General features: G+C 41.4%; 2 protein-coding genes across 2 annotated transcripts in view; one reads left to right on the top strand and one right to left on the bottom strand.

Annotated features, from left to right (window-relative positions):
- The first annotated feature begins 564 nt into the window (after window positions 1-564).
- On the top strand, window positions 565-5150 carry N4BP2L1 (NEDD4 binding protein 2 like 1). The gene is given in 5 exon segments (XM_054164513.1): window positions 565-703; window positions 1735-1823; window positions 2958-3034; window positions 4913-5011; window positions 5013-5150. Coding segments are annotated over 5 exon segments (495 nt in total). The 3' UTR covers window positions 5104-5150.
- A 2014-nt stretch (window positions 5151-7164) lies between these two features.
- The window catches only part of BRCA2 (BRCA2 DNA repair associated), a 37092-nt gene continuing 21964 nt past the window's right edge, over window positions 7165-22292 (bottom strand). The window contains 13 exon segments of the mRNA XM_009907067.2: window positions 7165-7602; window positions 7604-8004; window positions 9250-9402; window positions 9577-9833; window positions 10503-10638; window positions 10726-10892; window positions 11097-11298; window positions 12581-12702; window positions 14772-14916; window positions 16829-16984; window positions 17715-18066; window positions 18382-18552; window positions 21541-21728. Of these exon segments, the coding sequence (XP_009905369.2) occupies window positions 7299-7602; window positions 7604-8004; window positions 9250-9402; window positions 9577-9833; window positions 10503-10638; window positions 10726-10892; window positions 11097-11298; window positions 12581-12702; window positions 14772-14916; window positions 16829-16984; window positions 17715-18066; window positions 18382-18552; window positions 21541-21728 (2754 nt within the window). The 3' untranslated portion in view covers window positions 7165-7298.

Raw genomic sequence — 22292 nt, forward strand, 5'->3', positions numbered from 1 at the left:
TTACCAAATGGTAAGTCATTCCTCCTGGCTGTCTTCAGAAATCTCACAGTAGTAAAATTCCTCAGGTGGTCAAATTGTTTTTGAGACCAACTTCAATGGGATTAGTAGGCTTGGGGTTCGTTTATTTTTCCTATTTTACTTCTTTACAATCACACCCTTGCAGATAACTTAGCAAGAAAACTCAGCATAGTAACGTGATTAAAGACTTGCAGATTTTTGTTGCTGAATTAAAGAAATCAAGGCCATGCCTTTAAGCTCCCTTCCTTTCCTCCTATGTGCCCTTCTGTGGGTTACGTTACTTTAGATCCTTTAAGCTGTGGTTTTTCAAGTGAGCACTGTGTGTATTTGCAGAGCATTCCTACAGCTTTTGCTTTAATGGTCTCCATTAATGGCATGCAATTAGCATATACTAATCATTCTTTCTTTGTTAATATCTTAATGTTGCCGTCCCTGGAGGTGTTCAAGAGGAGACTGGATGTGGCACTTGTTGCCGTGGTCTAGTAGGCATGAGGTCTTGGGTGACAGCTTGGACTTGATGATCTTTGAGGTTGATTCTATGATTCTATGATCTTTTTCAGGCAGCTGAAATGTGACTTTCCCGGGGCTGTGATTCTTAGCACTGATGACTTTTTCCTCGAAGACGGCGAGTACATGTTTGAGCCTGACTTGCTGGAGGAGGCACACAAATGGAACCAGAAGAGAGGTGACTGAACTTGATCCAGGGGTCTTGCAGAGTAGTTTTGCTTTCAGCTTGTCTTTAAATTTAGCCCCCCAAATAAACCATCTCAGGGTGGCATCATACACTGAAGTTCATGGGGTCCTGGTTAAAAAAAAAAACCCACAAACGTTTACCACTTCTGATTTTGTTTTGTCTGATTTACAAGAGAGACATTTATGAATGAAAAAAGGTTGGTGATCGATAGGTGTTATTTTAAGAAGCAACCAGTGACTGTTAGGTAGCACTGCTGGAGCTTGGTAACAGCAGGTGGCATGCAAATACCAGCCCAGCAGCTGCTCACTGCAGCTGTGTGCGCTGCATCCTTCAGACTACAACTTCTTAGATGTTTGTCCTGACTTGGAAAGGGGTCTTAAAGGAGGGAGTCTGTGATAGCCAGGAGGAAAACTTGCAAGCTTAATTCTAATTGTACCCTAGGTATCTACTTCAGAGAGCAAAAATGCAACATGCTTTTGTGCCTCTGCTCTGAATTAATTTCTAGCAATGGAAAACACTGAGACATGGGAACAGGTTGCCCAGGGAGGTGCTAGAAGCCCCATCCCTGGAGGTATTTAAAACCAGGTGGGATGTCGCTCTAAGCAACCTGATCGAGTGTGAGGTGTCCCTGCCCGTGGCAGGGGGTCAGAGCTAGATGATCCTTGAGGTCCCTTCCAACCCTAACATTTCTATGATTCTATGACATAATAGGGATCTTCTGCAAATAAGAGTAACTTTTAGCTGCCATAAATGGTAGTGCTGTGATACCACTAAGTTGTGTTCTACCAGAGAGTCAGATCTTGCTACTGAGCACAGCCAGCAGCTGCATCACCTCCTTCGGGGGAGCACCTCTTGAGAACTGGCCTCCGCTCGTGTTGAGATGGCAGCTACAAACCCATGTCTGGTGGGGAACCAAGCATGCCAGCAGCAAGCAGAGGTGATTTGTGGACAGTCAGATTTGTGGACAGTCAGATGTCTGTTATTTGATGCATTGTAGCTTTACCTACTGTGTTCCATTACAGCACGCACAGCAATGAAGAATGGGAAAAGCCCGGTTATTATTGATAACACCAACATCCGTGCTTGGGAAATGAAGCCCTATGTGATGATGGTAGGGAAAGCTCTCATTCATTGCTTCTGTTTGTTCAGCTGTGGCATTTATGAGGGCATCTGACTGAAACAGTTCTTAACATGGCTAAAAATAATTACTTCCATTTCCCTTAGTTTGCTAATTAGGAACAATGCTGTGACAAGATCGGGGAAGAGGTACCAGTGTAGATGGTTTATCTAGTCAGCTGAATACCTTGGTGAAGGCAAAATTACTTGAAAAGATTAACAGTCTTTGAACTTGCCCTGCTGCTTCCCCTTTCTCAGTAGTGGCATGGAATGAATGGTTCCCAAAGTCCAACAGGCAGGAGTTCTGGCAGCGAGGGCAATATTTTCAGTGCAGTTTCACCATATAGCCTGTCTCCTAACAATACACTTGTGCTTCTATTCTTGGGTTAGGGTCTTGTCAGGGAAGAAATTAGAGTGTAAATATTGCTGGTAGAAAAGCACAAAAGAGTGGTGCTGGAAAGCCTGGCCAGGCCACTCCTGCAGCAGTTGCGAATGCTTGTGGGTAACTAGGAAGAAAGTGAGAGAACACAGCCAGAGGTCAGGGAGATGTGAAAAGGTCAACAGATTGTCCTGTCGCTTTTCCCTGAAATCAAACCCCAAAAGCAGCCCATAACTGTATGAATCATGCATACAGAGGCACACACAGGTGTGTATGAATATATATATGTATATACACAATATATATACATACACAAATATGTTGTTTTACCTTTAAAAAAATATTCAGAAATGGAGGCCTGTAGCCTCAGTGGCTGGCAATGCCATGACTGTTAGATGTTGACTTCACACCCCCAGAAGTTCCAGATTGGCATGGCCAGCCACCTGTGGCTTTCATGAGCCACCTGTGGCTTTCAGAGAGTTCAGTAGCAGAATGCCATTGCCATGGGGAATGGAGACTGGGGGCAATGCCGAGGCAGATTTTGCTGGGAGACCAAAATCTGATGCAAGGAAATTAATAGCTGGGACTCAGAGCAGCACCCTGATGGAATTCATGCTTCTCTTCCACTTTCTGGTTCCTAGTACATATGATAAATCTCTAGATAAAATGTTTGGGGTGTCTGACAGACTGGCTGCTCCTGAGCTTGGCAGCCATATGTCTAAAAGTTCTGTGTCCTTTGTGATTCTTCAGGCACGTGAACATAGGTATGAAGTTATATTCCGAGAACCAGATACACCCTGGAAGTTCAACGTTCAAGAACTGACAAGGTACATCTTCTTCTCTTTGATGTAGCAGACAGCTTCTCATTTTATTGCTGTGCTCTGGAAAAAGTCAATATTCTTCCTCTCTTCATGTACTCTAAAAGGTGCCTTAGTAAATGACAGCAAAAGGATTGTCATGGGGACAGACACTGAGAGCCTTAGCTGTTGGCTGCAAGTGTCAGCTCTTTCTATGGAGAAAGACCTTGGAGTCCTAGGAGACAGCAAGTTATCCATGGGACAGAAATGTAGTCTTGTGGCCAAGAGTGCCAACAACGTCCTGGGGTGCATTAAGAAAAGTGTCCAGTAGGTCTAGGGAGGTTCTCCTCCCCCTCTACTCTGCCCTGGCGAGACCACACCTGGAATACTTTGGCCAGTTTTGGGCTCCCCAATTCAACAGAGACAGGGATCTCCTGGAGAGAGTCCAAGAGAGAGCTACAAGGATGACTGTTGGACTTGGACATCTCTCCTATGAAGAAAGTCTGAGAGAACTGGGGCTGTTCAGTCTTGAGAACAGAGGGCTGAGAGAAGATCTTATTAACCTCTATAAATATCTGAGGGGTGGGTGTCAAGATGAAGATGCTAGTCTCTTTCTGGTGGTGCCCAGTAATAGGACAAGGTACAACAGGTACAAGCTAGAACACAGGAGGTTCCACAAGGAGACACTTCTTTACAGTGAGGGTGATGGAGCACTGGAACAGGCTGCCCAGAGAGATTGTGGAATCTCCTCTGGAGACTTCAAAGCCTGCCTGGATGCATTCCCGTGGAGGCTACCCTAGGTGATGTTGCTTTGGCAGGGGTGCTTGGACTGGATGACCTCTGGAGGTCCCTTTTCAGCCTCTAGCATTCTGTCATTCTTCACCAGCACCTGCAGGGAGCCAGTTGTAGGGCTGGTTGAGCTGCTCCATAACTTGTATTTTGTGCCATTAATCATTTGAAACAAGTCAGGGTTTTACAGTACTGCTGTAAAGTTAGACCAGATGCAATCTGCTTGGAGCAGGACTTCAGCAAATGATTCAGGGACAGCTGCAGGTTGCTTCCACTCTGATTCCCTATTGTGCATTTACCAGCAACTGGTAAATTTGTGCTGATTCCGGTCCCAGGCAGGGGGTGCACATGTGCGTAGGTGCTGAAAGCCCTCATGCTTACTTCACAAGTGGGATGCTGCAGCTGGCAGCCTGCTGTGTTACTGCCACCTTAATTCCACCAGAGGAAAAACATGCTGAGTGATGCATGATTTGCACACCACAAGGCTTGAAAATATGGATGCAGGACAGGTGTAGGTTCTAGATGATAAATTGTGCCTAATAGAGCTAAACAGCAAAACCAAAAGCACTCAGAGTTTGCAAACTCACAAGCAGAAATTCCTATTGGTCTTTGGAAAAATAATCCCCACTTCTGCTCTAGCCAGAAAGCCTGGCGTGTTTGAGCTTCCCCTTCCCCTCCCTCTCACACTTGTCAGCCTTTACAAATCTGCCGTGGAGCTTGAGCCACATCAGGTCTGTTTTCATCCCTCTTGTGTTCAGAACAAAAAGCAACAGCATTTTATGGCCCCCTGCATTGTAAGTCAGTGGCTGGGCTATCTGCAGCCCTTGTCTGCATTTCTCCAGCTGAACAAAAGCTCACCCTGAGGCTAACTAGCCCTTAGCACTACAACCCAGGTCTGCTACATAGCTCTTCCCTTTCAAAGCGTCTAACTTCATCTGTCCCGGCTGCCCACAGAAATGCTTGTTACTTTTTTCAGCAGTCCAATAATATTTTATGAAGCAGGTTGAAGAGAAAAAGGGTCTAGAAATAGATGAGGGTGGACATGAACTGCTGCGGCTGATAGCCTGTAATACACGGGCAGCTAAATACCTGTATTGTCTGTCACTATTGACTTTACAGAAGAAACATTCATGATGTCCCTCGGCAAAAGATACAACAGATGAAAGAAGAATACGAGCACAATGTTACCTTCCACAGCGTTCTTCAGTCTGAAAAACCAAGATGAGAGAAGCTCCAGTGGACCAAATGCAGCTTACAGCACGAGTGCCCATTCTAACCACCCAGCAGAAGACCCCAGGTGGCACGCATAAACAAGATGCCATTTAACTAAAGAGATGGATTCCTCGGTGTGTTTTTATCCTAGTATAAAAGGCTTTAGTTTTACTTTGTTTTTTTTTCATAAAGTGTTTTTTAATCTTTTGCTTTTTCTACTACATTTTTTAATTACTTAACAAATCTTTTGATGTCACTGAGGTATGATCTCATTGCTGTTCCTGACCAATCAAAGAACACTGTCCCAGTATAAACTGTAGTCCCTCTCATCCTTCTTCCTCCATGAAAATCCACTCAAGCTTATGGTGGAATGTACTAGCTGGCTGTTTTTTTTTCTGCATCATGCCCTGTCACCAATAGTTAACAAATATTTGGAATTCTTTCTTACAGGCCATGTGGCCAAGTCCTTTCTCCATGCAGTTGTCATTTCTTGCCCTTTAATAGTTTCTATCTGGCTGACTAACCTTTTGTGTCTTCCCACTCCATCTTGCGTAGCTTTGAGAGAGATAAAGTGAATCATGGGAAAAGTAGCTCTAAGATTGTTGCAAGATTTGGTCCTGCTCCCTGTCTACACCTCTGCTGTCTGGATTCATGCTGGTCTTCCCTCAGCTCTGTCACAGCTGAACAGCTTCTCCAGTCTGGAAGTGAAACACTTAAACCAAACAGCCCTTTCTCTTGCCAAGACACAGCAGGTCAACTGATCCTGAGATGAGTCCATGTACAGAGGCTCCTACAAGGAAACATTAGTGTTAAGCTAGTGCTTGCTAGACTCTTACATAAGAACAGGGCTGTAGGAAGCTTTGTCTAGCTGAAGCACCAGGCGACCCAATACCCAAGCTCAGAAGTGCAAAATAATGACTTCATAAAGGAGAAAAAAACAAAAGTTCTTGTAAGTGGAGAAGTCAACTCCTTCCACCACCAAGTGCCAAGAAGCCCCTGATAGATGAGTGAGAAACTAGCCTGTGGTAGTTTTATCCAGGCTGTTAAATTCTCCTAATCACATTCCAATGGAGAAGCCCTGTGGCACATTTCCAAGGCAGCATTTGTGCTGGCAGTTTTCCTGAAGTAGGTGTGGTTAGCAGGCAGAGCTAACAGGACAGGACAGCACCAAGTCACTTTGCAGTAGAAGAGAAGACAGCTCATGCTGGACATTAAGAAATACAGGCAGAGCTGCTATTCACCTAGCAAACTGGCAGATGAAAGGTATAAATATCAAAGAGGTATAAATATGCTCTTCTGGGTAAAAGCCAAGCTGTCTTCAGGACACAGCCAGTGCAAGGAGATGAATTGCATTTTGTGCTCAGGCTGCATTTAAAGCAGCAGCATCATTCTAAGTAATTGTGAACTGAAGGGCCCAGGGAACCTGGCTCTGCAGTACCGCACAAAGGTTTACACAACCTTTGGCAAGGTTGTGTCAGCTCACCACAATTCTCAAGTCCAGGGTGGTGATGTGAGCCACTCCCAGTTCAGCACTTGAGAAGGAAATAGCAACCTTCCAGGGGTCCTGGGCTGTGTGAACTGGTGGTCTCAGTTCTGAAACATCTCTCTCCTTTAACCCATGTGTGGTGGGAAGCAGCAGTACAAGGGTTAGCCTGGAAACTAAGATGTGAAGTTGTCAGCTGCTCTATCAGGGCTATCAGCTGCTCTATCTCTCCAGTGGAGAAACTCCAATTCTGAGAAGCTTCACCTGTTGAAATTAAAGAGAACAAAGTAAAGAGTTCAAGTACTAACTCATTCCCAGCAGAAATGATGAAATCAAAGCAAGATCTGATTGTCTTTCACAATTCTGTGGCCTCAAGTGCTTCTCTAAGCAGGAGTAGCTCAAACAGTGACCCAGGACCTGTCATTAATATGTTTGTATGGCATTTGGCTATGAATCAAAACACTCTTCTAGTGCAGTAGGGGAAGGGTGAGGGGGAAAGTACAAAAAAGTACAAGAACTGTGTCAGAATTACAGAATTATGTTTGGTAGCAGTAACTTGGAGAACTGTTTATTTTGCCCCCTTCCACTTCTGACAGCTATGCAACTACTCCCATACTGCAGCTGGTAACAAAACCTGAAAGGCCCAGAATCAAAGCAATGGCTTACCAAGCGTCATCAGACCTTCAGCTACACCTCTCTGTTGTACCATACCTGCTTGCGTGAGAAATGTCTCATTACTCGACTCCAAATTAATTTGCATTGTCCCTTGCAATGTCATTTCACAGTCTCTGTTTTTGTAATATAACTTTATTAAATACAATCAGGAATTAATGTACAAAGTGGAAAAAATAATTTGAATTTTAAATATCTACAATATTGTACATGTGCAGTTAGTTGCATTCCTGGGGGGGTTTGTCTTTGTAGCAGTCTGCGGGTTGGTAACAAGCCCTCAGCTTCTTTTGTGTCCTCCTGAAGAGCCTCAGCCACTTCAGAACTGGTTTTTGATGAGTTATTTGCTTCCCCAGCAGACCAGGAACTATTTTGGGGTGAATGTTTATCAGATAAAATAGTAGCTATTGTGTTGCTGGTCTCATTTACATAATCAGTCTTCCTTATTCATGAGTGCTTGTGTATTAATCATTGCAAGTTCCTCATCAGCAATCAGGTCATTCTCACCAAGATGGACAGCTTCTCTCAGTTTTCTACAGGGGGTGACAGGACCAATACTCTGATTTGTTTCTTTCACTGCTTTGCTGGGCTGCACACCCAAACTTCGCGGGGGCTGAAATGCTTTTCTGAGCGATGGAGAAACGATTGCACGCAGGGGTGTCAGTGGTGGAGGGGCAGGTATGCAGCTGAGGAAGTCCATAGCTTTTCTCTTTTTGCTGTTTTGGGGATGGTCTTTGTTACTTGTAGCAGATGAAGGCGTCTTTGCTGACCCTTGTGCGACGAGTTTCACGTTCGGTGTGCTAGTTGACAAAGGGCTTGGATGCTTTATGTCCATTTTAGAAGAGATCTAGTTAAACAGAGACAAGTTTTAGCTGTTATAGAAAAACAGGGCTGGGGAGGGGGGGAACCCTGATGGAAAGAGGCTATGTCATAATTCATGTCCAACTTCACTTTAGTTTTATATCTTCTGATGGTGACTGACAAGGACTGATGATGGATAGACCACTGTTCCCATGCACATTAAGACAGCAGATTTACATTCTGTTTCTGAGATCTAGGCTAAATGTGCCAGATGGTAAGAAACCAAAGCACTCATGAAGAGGAGCACTGGGTACACCCTCAACAGGCTGTTAAATAGGAAAAACAAGGAAAAAAGGTGGATAGAATGTAGACCAAAAAACTTGAAGATAATGCACTCAAGGTAGATGCTGCCCAGCAAATCATTCAAACACATGCTTGACTTGAGAACATCTTTAATGTCTCATTTGTTTTAACCTATTAATATCTTTAATAAAAGGATATAAACTAAACCTTCAAATATTAGACCTCTCTGAAATGGAAAGGGATGCCTTAGGAGCTTAAATTTAGTCCTCAGGAACTGAAATACTTGAAGTTCCTTGCAACTACTGGCATAAGAAATTTTTGTTCTGACTGCAGGAATAACTTGCCACCAGAAGCATTTGTGAGAAACTCAAGTACTATTGAACTCAATTTTTGTCTAAACTGCTACAAAATGTTAAGGTGATATCTCTCCCCTTTAAAACCCTGGAAACAGTGAACAGTATCTAAGGAAAGAAGACCCAGAGTGAAGTAAAAAATCTCTAAACAAGAGTAGGAACTGCACAAAAATTTACAGGCTAATATTTTTCCTTTCAGTGACACCCATTCAGATAATCTTCATAGTGGGACCAAAGAAGCAATAATGGTTTAATGGCCATGGTGGTCTTAGGTTGATGTTTGGGATCAATAATCTTAGAGGTCTTTTGCGATCAAAACAATTCTACAATTCTATAATTCTACAACAAATAATCTCCAGGGAAAAGATGATTCATTCTACCCACATAAAATTCAGAGTATTTAAAGTATGCTGTGAAAACACAGGCCACAAGGGGTTTTCCTGCACTGATCAAAGGAGTAACAGTCTCTCAGTTCCTCCTGAGAAACTTACACACAAGAGAAAGCTTCTAATCAGCTTCCATTGCCCTGAGGACAATGTGTTGAGTGGACTGACAAGGGAGACCACACTTACCAATATTAAACTTGCTTATATCCTTACTGTATGTACTACCAGTATTAATTACCAGAAGCTTACCAAAATTTTATCCTCTGGATAAAGACCTGAGCTGCAGGAAGGTGAGGGACTTTCCAAGCCACACCTTTTCGTTAAGTTGGGTGTAAGAGAGAGATTTCTTTGTAGCAAATTCATCAATTTACTTTCCGCATCAGAGCAAAAGGAGGCCACATCCTGTAAAGAAGAACAGGTTACAGTTGTTTTTTAAATCATTTTAAGTACTGTGTGCTCACAAAGTAGTTAGGGCTTTTTTCCTCCAAATAATCCCACCAGAAGTTAATTTTATATCAAATCAACAACTTAGAAGAATGTGACATGGCAGTAACTCAAATGAATCTACAGATTTACCTCTATTGTACTTCTCAGTTCATTAATCTTCTCTTGAAGATAGTTTTCCTTTGGACTTGCTGAGAATACAGAAAGATCTCCAGCCAACAGCACAGGAATTCCTGATCTGAATTCAGACTGCCACTGAAGGTTGCTTGCAGAAAGGAATGAAGAGGGCACAACTATATCTTCAATAGCAAAGTGCCTGAGATCTGTCCAGATCTTTACTGCCACTAAATTAAAGCTTTCATCAGACAAGTACACCATAGTAGTGAAACCTAAAAGCAAGAAAAAAACCTCTGAATTAAACCTTAAATCTTTTAAGCAGAGGTTGATTACTGCAATTTGTATCTATAAAGAGAGTCACACATCTTGAAAGGGAATTGATAAATATAATGTGGCAACCTATCTGCATGGTGACAGCAGTTTAATGCTTCATTTGTATTCTACGCTATCTCCCTACTGATTACAGAAAACAACTCCAAGTCTGTGCTCCAGTGCTTAACAAACAATATTCCTCTGGTGCTTTGCCTATTCATTCTGAAGACTGTCCACCTGCCCCCAGCCATGAGCTCCAGTGCCTGTGTTCCACCCCTTCCATGACACTATACACAAGAGGGAGCTCATGCACGTGTGCAGTGGTGCTTCTGCAGATGCTGAACAGATGTGAGAACTGACATCCACCATTGGTGGATAAAAAATATAAATCAAGAAAAGTGTCTCTTGAGCTTACATTCTCCTTTACTAAACTCTCCCTGAACTAGTAAGTGAAAATAAATTTGTTTTCCTGAAGAAAATCATCTGTCAGCATATCATGGTGACAGCCATATTAGCAGGTTTTCACAGGCCTGAGATGCAGGTACAACACCAAGGTCATTTTAACTTTTGAAATAAAAAAAATTCAGTGCTCATTCAACAGGAGGACGTGAGTGTGGTCCACAACGTACCTGGTCTGCTAACAGAAACTACAACTCCAACTAAATCAACTTCAGCACACAGTGGCTGAAAAGAAGGATCTGACAAACTGGTGAATTTTAGAGCCGTTCTTGGGAAGAAGATCTGTACCAGCATCTCCTGCGATACCTGAGAAAACAACATTTTAAAGTGCTTACACTTACATAGACTGTGAGGTATTTTAATGACACAGCTTCAAGGACAGAAAGCACTTACTGGCAGCTGTAGATACTGAGTTTTCTTGGTTGCTGTTAATTGTATGTTAGCTGGGTCCAACCTTCCTCTGGACTGTGATGTGGCCAGCTGGTAGATTCTGTAGCGACTGCCTTCCTTTAGCAATGCACAAACCTCTAGCAGTGGGCGCCAGATACTCAGTGTCACTCCTAACGATAGCAGATCAAGATACATGAGCTGTGCAATACTCACTGGGAGGCTTTTAAACCAAATAAATCTACAATACTCTCTCCTACCCAAAAGCCCTAAACCAAAACCCAAGTAAAGCTGGAAATATTAATGTGCAAGCTAGGATATTGTTGGCTGGTTACCAGGTTTTAGCTAAAGTTATTTATAGTTGTTCATGTACTCACCCTTACGTTTTTCTTGCTTTTTGTAGTCCACCACACATAATTTCCATACAGTAGACACATCCCTTTTGGAACAACCATTTTCTTCCTGTTCTGCTGACTCTAAAGCCTTCTTGAATTCTTCCTGTATCTGAGCTTGCTTTTTGTCATTCATCAACTGCCTGTAAGCATTCAGCGCTTTCAGTTGTTCTTGACTGAGATATCCCTGTGACCAAGGGAAAAAGTAGTCAGTATCTGTTTTATTAATTAAAAAACACTGCTAAGATTTTTAGATAGCCTCTTTCTTAAGTGTTCATCTGTTACCAGCAATTTATCATTCAACTGATATAAACAATAGACTTGAAATGAAGTATGTTAATACAACAGGAGTCACCAGTCTGGTACCCTCTTGTCTAAGTACTACATTACACACTGTTCTTCTGTGATTAGTGAGAAGCCTGCTTAAGAATGCATAACGAAGATGAGTATTTAATATTCATGGCATGTTTACCTCTTTCATAAGAAAGAAGAAATATTACAAAACAGTTCTGTAAGAACTGTAGTTGCATCTCTCAGGAGGCTGCTGCTTAGCTGACACAGTGATTTACACCAAAATGCATCAGAAGTGTTGCCTTTCTGGCCAAGCCTTCGAGACACAGATGCCTTTACAAGTATCACCACAGATACACAAAACGTTTTATCACAGATAGCCACAGTCTGTATGGATTTATGACAGCCAAGGACCCTGACTTGCACAAGGTGAGGTATTCATTTAATTTTTAACAACTGGCAGGGACTAATCATGTGCATCGTTATTAATAAAGGCACATACACTTAAAAATTGTGGTTGAACTGGGACAGGGAATGGAGACAACAATGCCAACATAAGCATTCACATATTTCAGTGAACAGCACGCAAGAGTAAGTGTGTGAAACTCAAGACTTATGAGATGCATTTAGTTTTCATACACAAAAGACAAAATAACAAGTAAAATTACCTTTTAATTGTGCTGTGGGCTGGATTTTTGTATAATTAAATAATTGTGGTTTGTAACCCAAGATATTGTTAATCTATTCCAACAAGCCTTCATTGAAGTATTCTCAAAATTATTAATCTTAATTTATTTATCAGTAAGCATGCTGTAGAAAAATCTCAAAAGGCTTAGCTGCAGCCTGGGGGGTTAAAGAACAAGCTCTGCACCATAAGGGTGCTGGAACACTGCAGCGGGTTGCCCCGGGAAGTGGTTGGGGCCCTATCCATGGAGATACTCAAGGTGAGGCTTGACAGAACTCTGGGCAACCTGATCTAGTTGAGGATGTCCCTGCTGACTGCAGAGGGGTGTTGGACTAGATGATCTTTGGAGGCCCTTTCCAACCCAGAGCATTCTGTGGTTCTGCGGTTCTATGAAAAATCAAGAGTAATTTAGTGGCTGATTTTAGCAAGAGGTAGTAAATTGTCAATTATTCCACAAGCATTTAAAAATGAGCCCAGCAGGATGTAGAGTTACCTCCATATAACCAGGATCAGATGCATTCTGAATTGCTTCATAAAGTTCTGCACCATCTTGCAAATTATGGATTTGCTGTCTTGTGACTATGCGTGGTCTCAGTGTCCTCCTGCTAGCTCTCTCTGTTGAAAACAAGCCACCATGTTGAGTTTCACTTTAAAAGTGAAAGCAGAAATAATTATGTTAAGAAGCGTGGTAGTACTTAGGCCTTGCCAGAATAAAAACCACAAAACACTACAATATAACAACTGATGTACGTGTGTGTATAAAATAGAAGCAGAAAAATACATCATTCATTTAAATACAGTGCAGGTCAGAACTTTAAACAAGCTTGAGGGAAGCCACTGTCAGTGTCTGCACTTAGGAAAGGGTGGGAGACTTGATGAACTGCCATAAAAGAATTCTCCTCCTTAGACCTTCTACAACAGTCCTCACCTTGTCCACTAGGACCCCCAGGGCCTTTGCTGCAAAGCTGCTTTTCAGTTTGGTGGCCCCAAGCGTACTACATATTATGAAGCTGGAGGTGGGGAGATTCAGGCTGGATGTGAGGAGGAAGTTCTTCACCATGAGAGTGGTGAAGCCCTGGAATAGGTTGTCCGGGGAGGTGGTTGAGGCCCCATCACTGGAGGTGTGTAAGACCAGGCTGGATGAGGCTCTGGCCAGCCTGATCTAGTGTGGGGTGTCCCTGCCCATGGCAAGGGGGTTGGAACTAGATGATCCTTGTGGTCCCTTCCAACCCTGTCTGATACTATGCTACTGGTGCATAGGATTGTGCCTTCCCAGGTGCAAGATCTGTGCTTCCCTTTGTTGAACTTCACGATGTTCTTGGCACCCCATTTCTCCAGCCTGGTGATGTCCATCAGGATGTCAGCATGATCCTCTAGTGTTTGAGTCACTCATCCTAATTTTGTATCATCAACAAATCTGCTGAGAGTACACTGCCCTATCATCCAGATCATAAATGAAGATGCCAAGACAGGACTGGACCCAGCGCTGATGCCTGGAGTGCAGCTCTATTTACAAGACTCCAAACAGACTTTGTGCACTGATCACAACTCTCTGGGCCCAATTCTTCAGCCAATTCTCAATCCACCTGACTGCTCAACTAACCTGTGCTTCATCAGCTTTTCTATGAGGATCTTATGGAAGACAGTGTCAAAAGCCTTACTGAGTTCAAAGCAGACATTATGCACTGCTCCTGTCTCATCTACTCAAGCCAGTAATTTCATCACAGAAGGTTGTCAGATTAGTCACACATGACTTCCTCTTGGTGAATCCCCACTGACTATTCCCGATCATGTTCTTGTCTTTCACATGCTTGGAAATGGTTTCCAAGGTTAGTTGCTCCATCACCTTCTCTGGAATCAAAGTAAGGCTGGCCTGTAGTTAGTTCTCTGAGTCCTCCTTCCTCTCTTATTGAAGACAAGAGACACATATGTTTTCCTCCAGTTTTCAGGCACCTTTCTCATCACCATGATGGTTCAAAGAGGATCAAAAGCAGCCTCACAAAGGCATCAGCTCTTTCGGCACTTGTGGGTTTATCACATCAGTGACCATGGATTAATCTATGTCGTTTGCCTAAGTTTTCTCTAACTTCTCTTCCACCAAGGATATGTCCTCCTTGCTCCTGACTTTGCCCTGGTCTCCAGGGCCCAATATTGCTTCTTAAAGGGAAAAAGGCATTCAGTAACTGAGCCTTCTCCATGCCCCATTTGGTCGCTCTGCTGACCTCAGTATCTCCACAGTCCCACAGTGTTTATGAGGAAAGATGCTCAGTGCTCAGTCTTGGTGTTTGGGTCTACTGAGATACATCCTAAGCAGTGTCCACCTCTGGGTGAAATATTACAGTGTTGGGTCTTTGAAGAGAATGGAATTAACAATTCTACAATTCTGCAGCACTTCCCTGAGCATTGTCTCAATGGTAATTTTTGGAGTAGTCTGGCTACCAACATGTTCAGGAAGTTTCCTAGAGAGCTGCTAAGCCAAGCAAGTGAGTTTTGTACTCAGGTTCCTGACACATAGTAAATAAAGAGCAGTAACAACACAAACATATCACTAACAAACCATTTGACATCCTAGCTCTGCTTCTCCATCAGCAGCAAAGATTTTGCCTGCTTCTTTAAACTCTTCTGTAAATGTCAAAAAAGTTTTTGTGTTCTGATTACACATTCTGAAACACTAAAGGCTTTACCTTCCTGTTTTTCATATTCTGCTTGGATTTTTGCAAACAGAGCTTCCAGTTTCTTTTGTTGATCCTCTGCGTGCTTAGCAGCTTCCCTTTCTTCAGCTCGGCAGTTACGAAACACGTATGAACCAGCTGATGTCTTTTCCACCCACTGAAATAAAAAGGTTCAAACAAAGCCCAGAATTCTTTTAATTTTTAACCTCATCTAGATTCCTTCTAATACTCACTGTTAAGCAAAAGTGCTTTAAAACACAAACAGACAGTAGATTGTAAGTTCTTTTAGCATAATAGATAGAGCCCCACAGCACTTAGACTTCACGTTAAAGATAAATGGACAGAACACAGCAGTAGTCAAAAGTGCATGATGGCAGTCAAAACTGCTGAAGAAAGCAGAGCTTATAATAATAGGCATCAAAGAGGCAATTCAGAAGGTAGCAGATACAGTAAGATAGAAAACATCAAACTCCATGCTTCAAAAAATATACCAGAACTGCATTTTACCCAATTTTCCTTTCCACACCAACTGTACTCTGTTTTAACATGCTAGCCTAGATGCTGTAAAACGAACTATGATGATGTTCTGCAAATGCTCTTAAAGCTCCTGCCTGAAACTGTTCCATAGTGCTACAGCCTTGTCCACAGCTCTGCCAGAACTGGCTTGTCTGATTGGAAGAGATTGGTGAGCCAAACAGAAGTCACTGCCCTGAAAGTGGTCCCTTCCTCTTAAAGCTGCACAGTCCCATCTTCTGGCTCTAGAACATATCTGATCTCATCAGACCTCATTGGTTTGCATTGGGTTTTTTATTTGTTTGGTTTTGTTTCTGTTTACTATTAGCTAGTTACTTACTCTTGGTTTAGTAAATTCAAATCAGCTAAGCAACAGGACCAGGTAAGCTGCATAAAGCAGTAGCAAGAGAGCACAGCAAGAGCAGGATGAGTAAGGGTTGAGGGACGAATCCTTATGAGGCAGTGAATTGTTGAAATAGGGTCTGCATGCCACGTTTTCTTGCTCTATTCACAGACTCACACATTTAATTAGGGTTACTGTGGTTCCTGCACTCCTTGTGGCAGGAGGAGGACAGCTCAAGTCTTCCTATTGTTTTGGTATGTTTAAGCACCTCAGTCTCTTAATATAGTGAGAGTGAGATACATAACACCACTTTTCTCCCCAGCCTGGAAGCCATGAACTGTGATGTGGTTACAGACTAGAGACACCTTTCTAGGACCTAAATATTTGTTATCTCTATCAGGCAGTAGTGCTGCAACTTCCTCCACTGAAGTAATGATCTAAATACACGGTAATGATCCAAACCAAATATTGCTATTACCTTTGTAGAATTCGTTCTACATCAATTCAACAGTTACACAACAATGACAAAAGCCCCCTGTGTGTACATGCCGAGTGTAACATGTTCTGAGAGAAGTTAAAATCCAAAAGTTATATCCTGGCTAAACTGTTAACATTAAGAGGATTGCTTACTAACACCATATTGTTTCTTTGTGAAGTACTGTTATCAGTAGTTACAGCAAAGTCTGACCCTATTTAAAACCTTTGTTCTGTTTTGCACCACAATCGTGTTGTATTTTCAGAAATATTGTTAAATATCAAGTCTTCACATCACAGACAGTAAGAAAAAGTAATCCTGCTAATGGTTGTAAATATTTAACTTCTTTGCAGGGATATGTGTGTTAACAGTAGAAAAAAAAAAGAGCTTCACTTCTACTTGGAGTTGAAACCAAGTGTCTTTTTCTCCTTTAAAACAAGTGCTGTGCTCTGTACAGTACAGAACTGAAATAAAATTATTTCTGGCTTTCTGAAGTTGAAATCAAAGCAAGCCATAAGATATTGAGTGGGAACTCATTTTTAGAGCAAGATACTCCAGTCCAGAAACAGTAAATACATGAGGAGTGTTTCTTGCAGTGCATGTTCTACACATAACAATACACTTCCTTAAATTAGTTTATCTCCCTATCTTATATCTGATTTGAGGAATGACATAGCAGTAAACTAATATAATTTAGAGCTCTCAGAACCTTAGATTAATAAAATACTTATATCATACCTGAATAGGATAAGTCCTTTGAATCACTACATCAATACACCCCACTGCACCGCCCTCTCTGTAGAGTGATGACAAAGGCAAAGGAAAAGGTCTGGGATCCCGATGAAATCCTAGCTTTGCATCCCACCGTGCACATCGAGTGCTGTTCGCTGAAATCTGAATGAAAAGTTTAATGAGAAACTATCACTGATAGGTCAAAAAGATACCCAACTGGTTGTATGTAGAGGAGAGACTATTTTCACACTGACCTCACTATCTGTCTCATTTTTGGGTGAGAGGCTGGACTTGATGATCTCAAAGGTCTTTTCCAACCTGGTTAGTTCTGTATTCTGAACATGCTACATTTTAATTTCAAGGTTTCTTTTCACATTGAAGAATGTATTTTAAACAGGAACTCAAAGTTTGGTAAGCTGAAATTCTCTGGAAATGAGCATCTAAGACACAAGCTGTTTTATACCAGGGGAGCATGATTTGTATGCTGAAACCTCAGCCAGCACTTTAATCATTCTCAGACTAGTCAAGACCTCCTCCTCTACCCCACTCTCTTAAGACTTGAATCGTTCCCTCCATTCTTCTTCCAATTTCTGTATTGTCTGCAATGGATAAATACTTTTTTATAACTTGGTGCTTAACCAAATTAAGGAGCTGGAACTGTCAAGACATGCACCCAAACTTGACAGAATTCTATTCTCTAAACTTCTCTTCCAACCCTATTGAATAGTGTCAGCTGCCTTGTGGCATAAATCTAGTTGTTAAACTTGGCCAAAACTTTGTTTATAAAGCCCTGACGAAACTTTGTCTGTTTACAAAAACATAGCTCAACTAAACACCATCTATCACATCTCGTGGTCACATCCAGGCAAGCTGAACTAATGTTTTGTTTTACCTTTAACATGAGGGAATCTGGGGCTTCCAGCGGCGCACATCCATTTTGAGGGCCAACAAGTTCTGCTCCATGCACTATGATCTTCTGACCAACAGTCAGCCGCCTTCTATGTAAAAAAGCTTTGAGAGGTGGATCTAGAAGAGCTCTAATCCCATACCAGCCATCAGTAACTTCAATTACTGCCGGTGCTTTTTTACTTTCCACATGTGTATTGCTGCTGCCAGGAGACACTGCGGCGTTCAGCGATATGATTTTGGAGATGCAGAGCACGAGCGTTTTACCTGCTGCATCATCTCTTTCTGTTATTTTTTTGATTGCTGATCGTTTACTTTTATCAACTTCCAAATCATACCTGTAAAAAAGAGAATTCATAATGCTTTCTTAAAGCAAACAAAATCCATCACGTGGGTTTTCCTTAAACCCTGTAGCAAACTACTGCTTCATCAATACCCACGACTAAGCACCACTGTAGCAAAGCAAATGTTATCTAATTTTTTTGCACATAACACACATTCCATTTTTAATACTAGTATGTGTAAATCTAACCATCTAAGCATTTTGATTAACAGTAAATGCAAGGTAGAGGGGCTGATTTTGTAAGACCATGAACTAGAAAGCACATAGTACCACAAACTACCACTCCAAATACATTGCTGTATATACATACCTATATTTCAACTGCAACAGCACCGTTTCTGGTGTCAAACATCTGTTAGCAAATTCATGTGGAAAAGACACTTCCATGGCTGCCAGTTTCCATACAATCCACCTATAGTGATTGTAAACCCAGGCCTCTGTTATTAGCTTGGGATCCACACCAGGAGTGTCACAAAGGGCTCTGCAGATAAATTGTTAACAAATTAACCTGAAATCCACTGTAAGTTTTCACTTGCTTATTTCTCCCTAGCACTGTATTCAGTGTATGTACATTGGCAACATGAACAAAGGAATGTTTATTAGAGTGAAAACAGGAAGATTACATTCTGTACCCTGATCTGGTTATTGTAGCTCCAGAGGCTATGCTCTGCCTGCTTCATGCAGTTGTGAACACAATACAGAGGGACAGAGGTGTGCTCTCCTTTCTTTCAACCCTGGAATTTCCTGTTTGCAATCCATCCCCCTCTGCTTCACAGTTTCTGGAGTTGTGGTTTTGGTGTTCTGGGTTGTTGGGGGTTTTTGTTTGTTTTTTAGTATGTATGTGGACAACACATTGCAAAGAATTTTTAATTGTTGCCAAAGAGCTTTCTTCTCTCCACTGACTACTCAAATGGCATTCACTCTGTGTTGAGTCCAAGCTGCACTACCATGACCTGCAGGACTTGGGTTGGAAATATATATTTTCTCCAAGTCTCATAGTCACTAGGAATGCTATTTCATTAAAAGAGGAAGAGAAAGAATCAGACCAGAGATTCAAATAGCTAAGCCATTAGACTTACTAGAACAGAAGTTAAGTCCTATTAAAAAGTAAATTTCTGACTTGTGAGAAAACCTCAGGTTTTTAAGGAACTGTATTGCAGTTGGGTGAGGAAAAGAAACCATTTAAAAGGAAAGAAGTGATATATAAAGGAAGATAAGGATCGGGCATGACCATCAAATTAATTACAGCTTCATCAGATGAGAGCAAAGCAGTCTCAGACTTTAAGAGATGTAATCTTTTGTGACAATGCAACTCGGGAGTTAATGACAGAACTCAGTACAAGATTAAGAGCATAAACAAAGAAGACTAAAGGCATATATATTCTAGTTGACCAAGATTCAGGGATAAAAAAATTGATGCAGCTGAGTATTTCATCTCAGCCATATGCTTCAACTTATGACAGATCCTGAACAGATACAAGAACTGAAGACAACCTCTACAAATTGCTTGGGAGACTATCTGGTATTCAGTGTCAGATCACCACTGCCACCCAGAGAACCCATTCCAAGATATTTAGCAGTATGTTGATAACTCTTCTCGTGTTTCTGAAAAATGAATGAGGAAAAAGCCATATACCTGATGGCCTGACCACAGAATCAGGAACAAAATGCTTATTAAACAAGCTACCTCTGAAACAAGAAGTTGGCCTACCTAAAAAGAACAATATTTAGCACATCTAGGTATAAGGTGTTTTGTGCAAGCATTTCCCATTCACAGGAACGTGCCTAAGCAGCAGATTGAAAATACACTGATTTGGCAGTGGATGCATTGTACCCAGAGGTCTATTGCTTCTTGAAAAAAACCCTCAAACCTCAGGCTTCTAATTAATTTTTGTAGCTGCATTGCTGTTCAGACTATAAATAGCAGTTTCATGTAAGAATAATCAGCATGCTTTCCAAAGTGCATGCAACTCCAGAACACTACCATATAGGCAAGAGGCCCTGGGTGAGCATCTCAAACAGTCTTTTATGCATCTGCTCTGAATGCTTTGTAGGAACATTGTATTTAGCAAGGTTTATCCCCAAAATATTCAGTACTCATGTAACTTTTGGAGGCAAACACAGAACTGGGGATGGTATCACCAAGAGCAAAACAACACAAAGAATGAGTTAGGTCAAGTTCTGCATACTCTGCCTCCACGTCCCTCAGCTGCCCATGAAACAGCTGTGGCATGCAATGCCACTGGGTGCAAAATGGCTCTGTGCGAGGATTAGCTTTGCCTTACTGTAGTTAGAAAAAAACCCAATCACCCCACAACCAATTCCAAGGGCCCTTCTGAGACAAACTTGGCTTACTGTCAAACAGAAAAACTCAAGATCTTCCAGATCAACATGCAAAAATTCTTAGAAGCCATTTAAAACCGTTAAACATTGAACAAATGAAAGACAAGAGGGTGGTTGGGAATTGGCCAACGTGGATTCACCAACAGCAAATTATGCCTTCCCAAGCCATTTCATTTCTCTGATGAAGTAACTAATGCTGTAAGCAAGGGGAGGGCAGTGGACATAGTGTATGTTAGAAAGGACTTTGACAATTTCTGACAGTCTCTTTATCATGAAATTGGTAAGGTGGATTCATAGATAAGATGGGTGGAAAATTGTCTGGCTGCTCCTTGTTCTGTTCCACATGCTTTTGATGAAGTTGTAATGTACAAACTTGCTTATAGTAAACCAAAACCCCATAGTTTTAATAAAACTATGGTTTCAGAGAGATGCATTCCACACAAACACTTTTTTCCAACTTAAATGACCTGCAAAATGAAGGAGAGAAGGTCCAGGAAGACTGCAAGAGCAAGGATTGTTTCTGCACTTTTCTTTTGGGTTTTTTTTTGGTTCTTACTTGCCCTCAAAAAAAAATCTTGAATGAATCAGTGAGTTTTACTACTGAAGTTTTGGGTTCCTTCAAGTAATACATCAGCATTAAAATTTATAATGAAAAAACCCCACATTTTCAATCCTCTGCTGCCAAAGAAAGCTTAAGCACCTCCTTAATCAACCTGCATTCCCTCTAGAGACTAACAGAAATAAATCCTTTTGCCACTTGAACTAAAAAACCAAAATCACAAAAAGAAACAACCCCCACAACCCCTCCCTGTTAATGCTAATTAAACAGGATGGTAACATGCTGAATTAACAGGAAATAGAAATATTTTTCTACACCATTTACACTGTTGCAGAATCCCCAGAAATTTTCCAAATTGACTTTCAGTTTTCTGTAATGGTTGGTGAAGATCAACAACTGCCTTAGTCTACAGAGTAAATTTACAACCCTGCAATGTTTTTATTTACACTCATCAGTGTACTAGAAATGCACAGTAAAAATAGTCAAAATCAGATCACTGTGCTGGATTTATTCTAGGGGATAAGAGAATAAAGAGCATACTTGTCTGAAGGTCACAAGTAGCAGTACCTGTAAAACTCCTTTTTTCCAGCTTTTCCCTCATCTGTAGGTATTAGCCATCCTCCATCAGCAAGCTGCATTCCATTTCCAGCTAACAAATACTCCTTACTGACAAAGTCTTTGATGAGAAACTGGAAAGATTCTGCATTTGTGCTGTTAACTTCTATGCAATGTTTTGAAACTCCGTATGTGTAAAGCTGTAAAAACCAAAACAAAACAAAAAATCAGATGAAAAAGACAAAATAATGACAATACAGTAGGAATTCAGATAGTAATTTTCATATCTAGTGTTATAAACTTAAGTAAGGTATTTCCTTCAAGTTGAGACAGCTTTTGTCTGACCTCATAATTTTGTACATAATCCAATGAATAAGGAGGCACTCTCAGCAATTATTTTAGCAGAGCAGCATCAGTAGTTTTTTCCAAGAGTACCATAGATTTTGTACCTTCACTGTAGCAAAAGCAAGAGGCTGAAGTTTTACCTGTTATCTTAATAACAGCCATTCACATGGGTTAAAAGTCAGCAGCAGTTACAATTGGTGGGGTTTTAACTTGATTGCTTCTTGTGTTATTAGAACATTACAGGGACATTTATGATGCTTATTATTTGTAATAGCCTAAAAATTTATGGATATGCAAAGGTACTTAAACACTGTAGCAAACAGCATAACAGCTACTGTAAATACCTCCCTCAGAAGGGAAGGCTTATCTATTCAAAAGCTATTGCACTTTTGTTTGCTTGTCTTAAAGAACAGATCCCC

The sequence above is a fragment of the Dryobates pubescens genome, chromosome 10 (genome assembly GCF_014839835.1).
Source record: "Dryobates pubescens isolate bDryPub1 chromosome 10, bDryPub1.pri, whole genome shotgun sequence".
NCBI lineage: Eukaryota > Metazoa > Chordata > Aves > Piciformes > Picidae > Dryobates > Dryobates pubescens.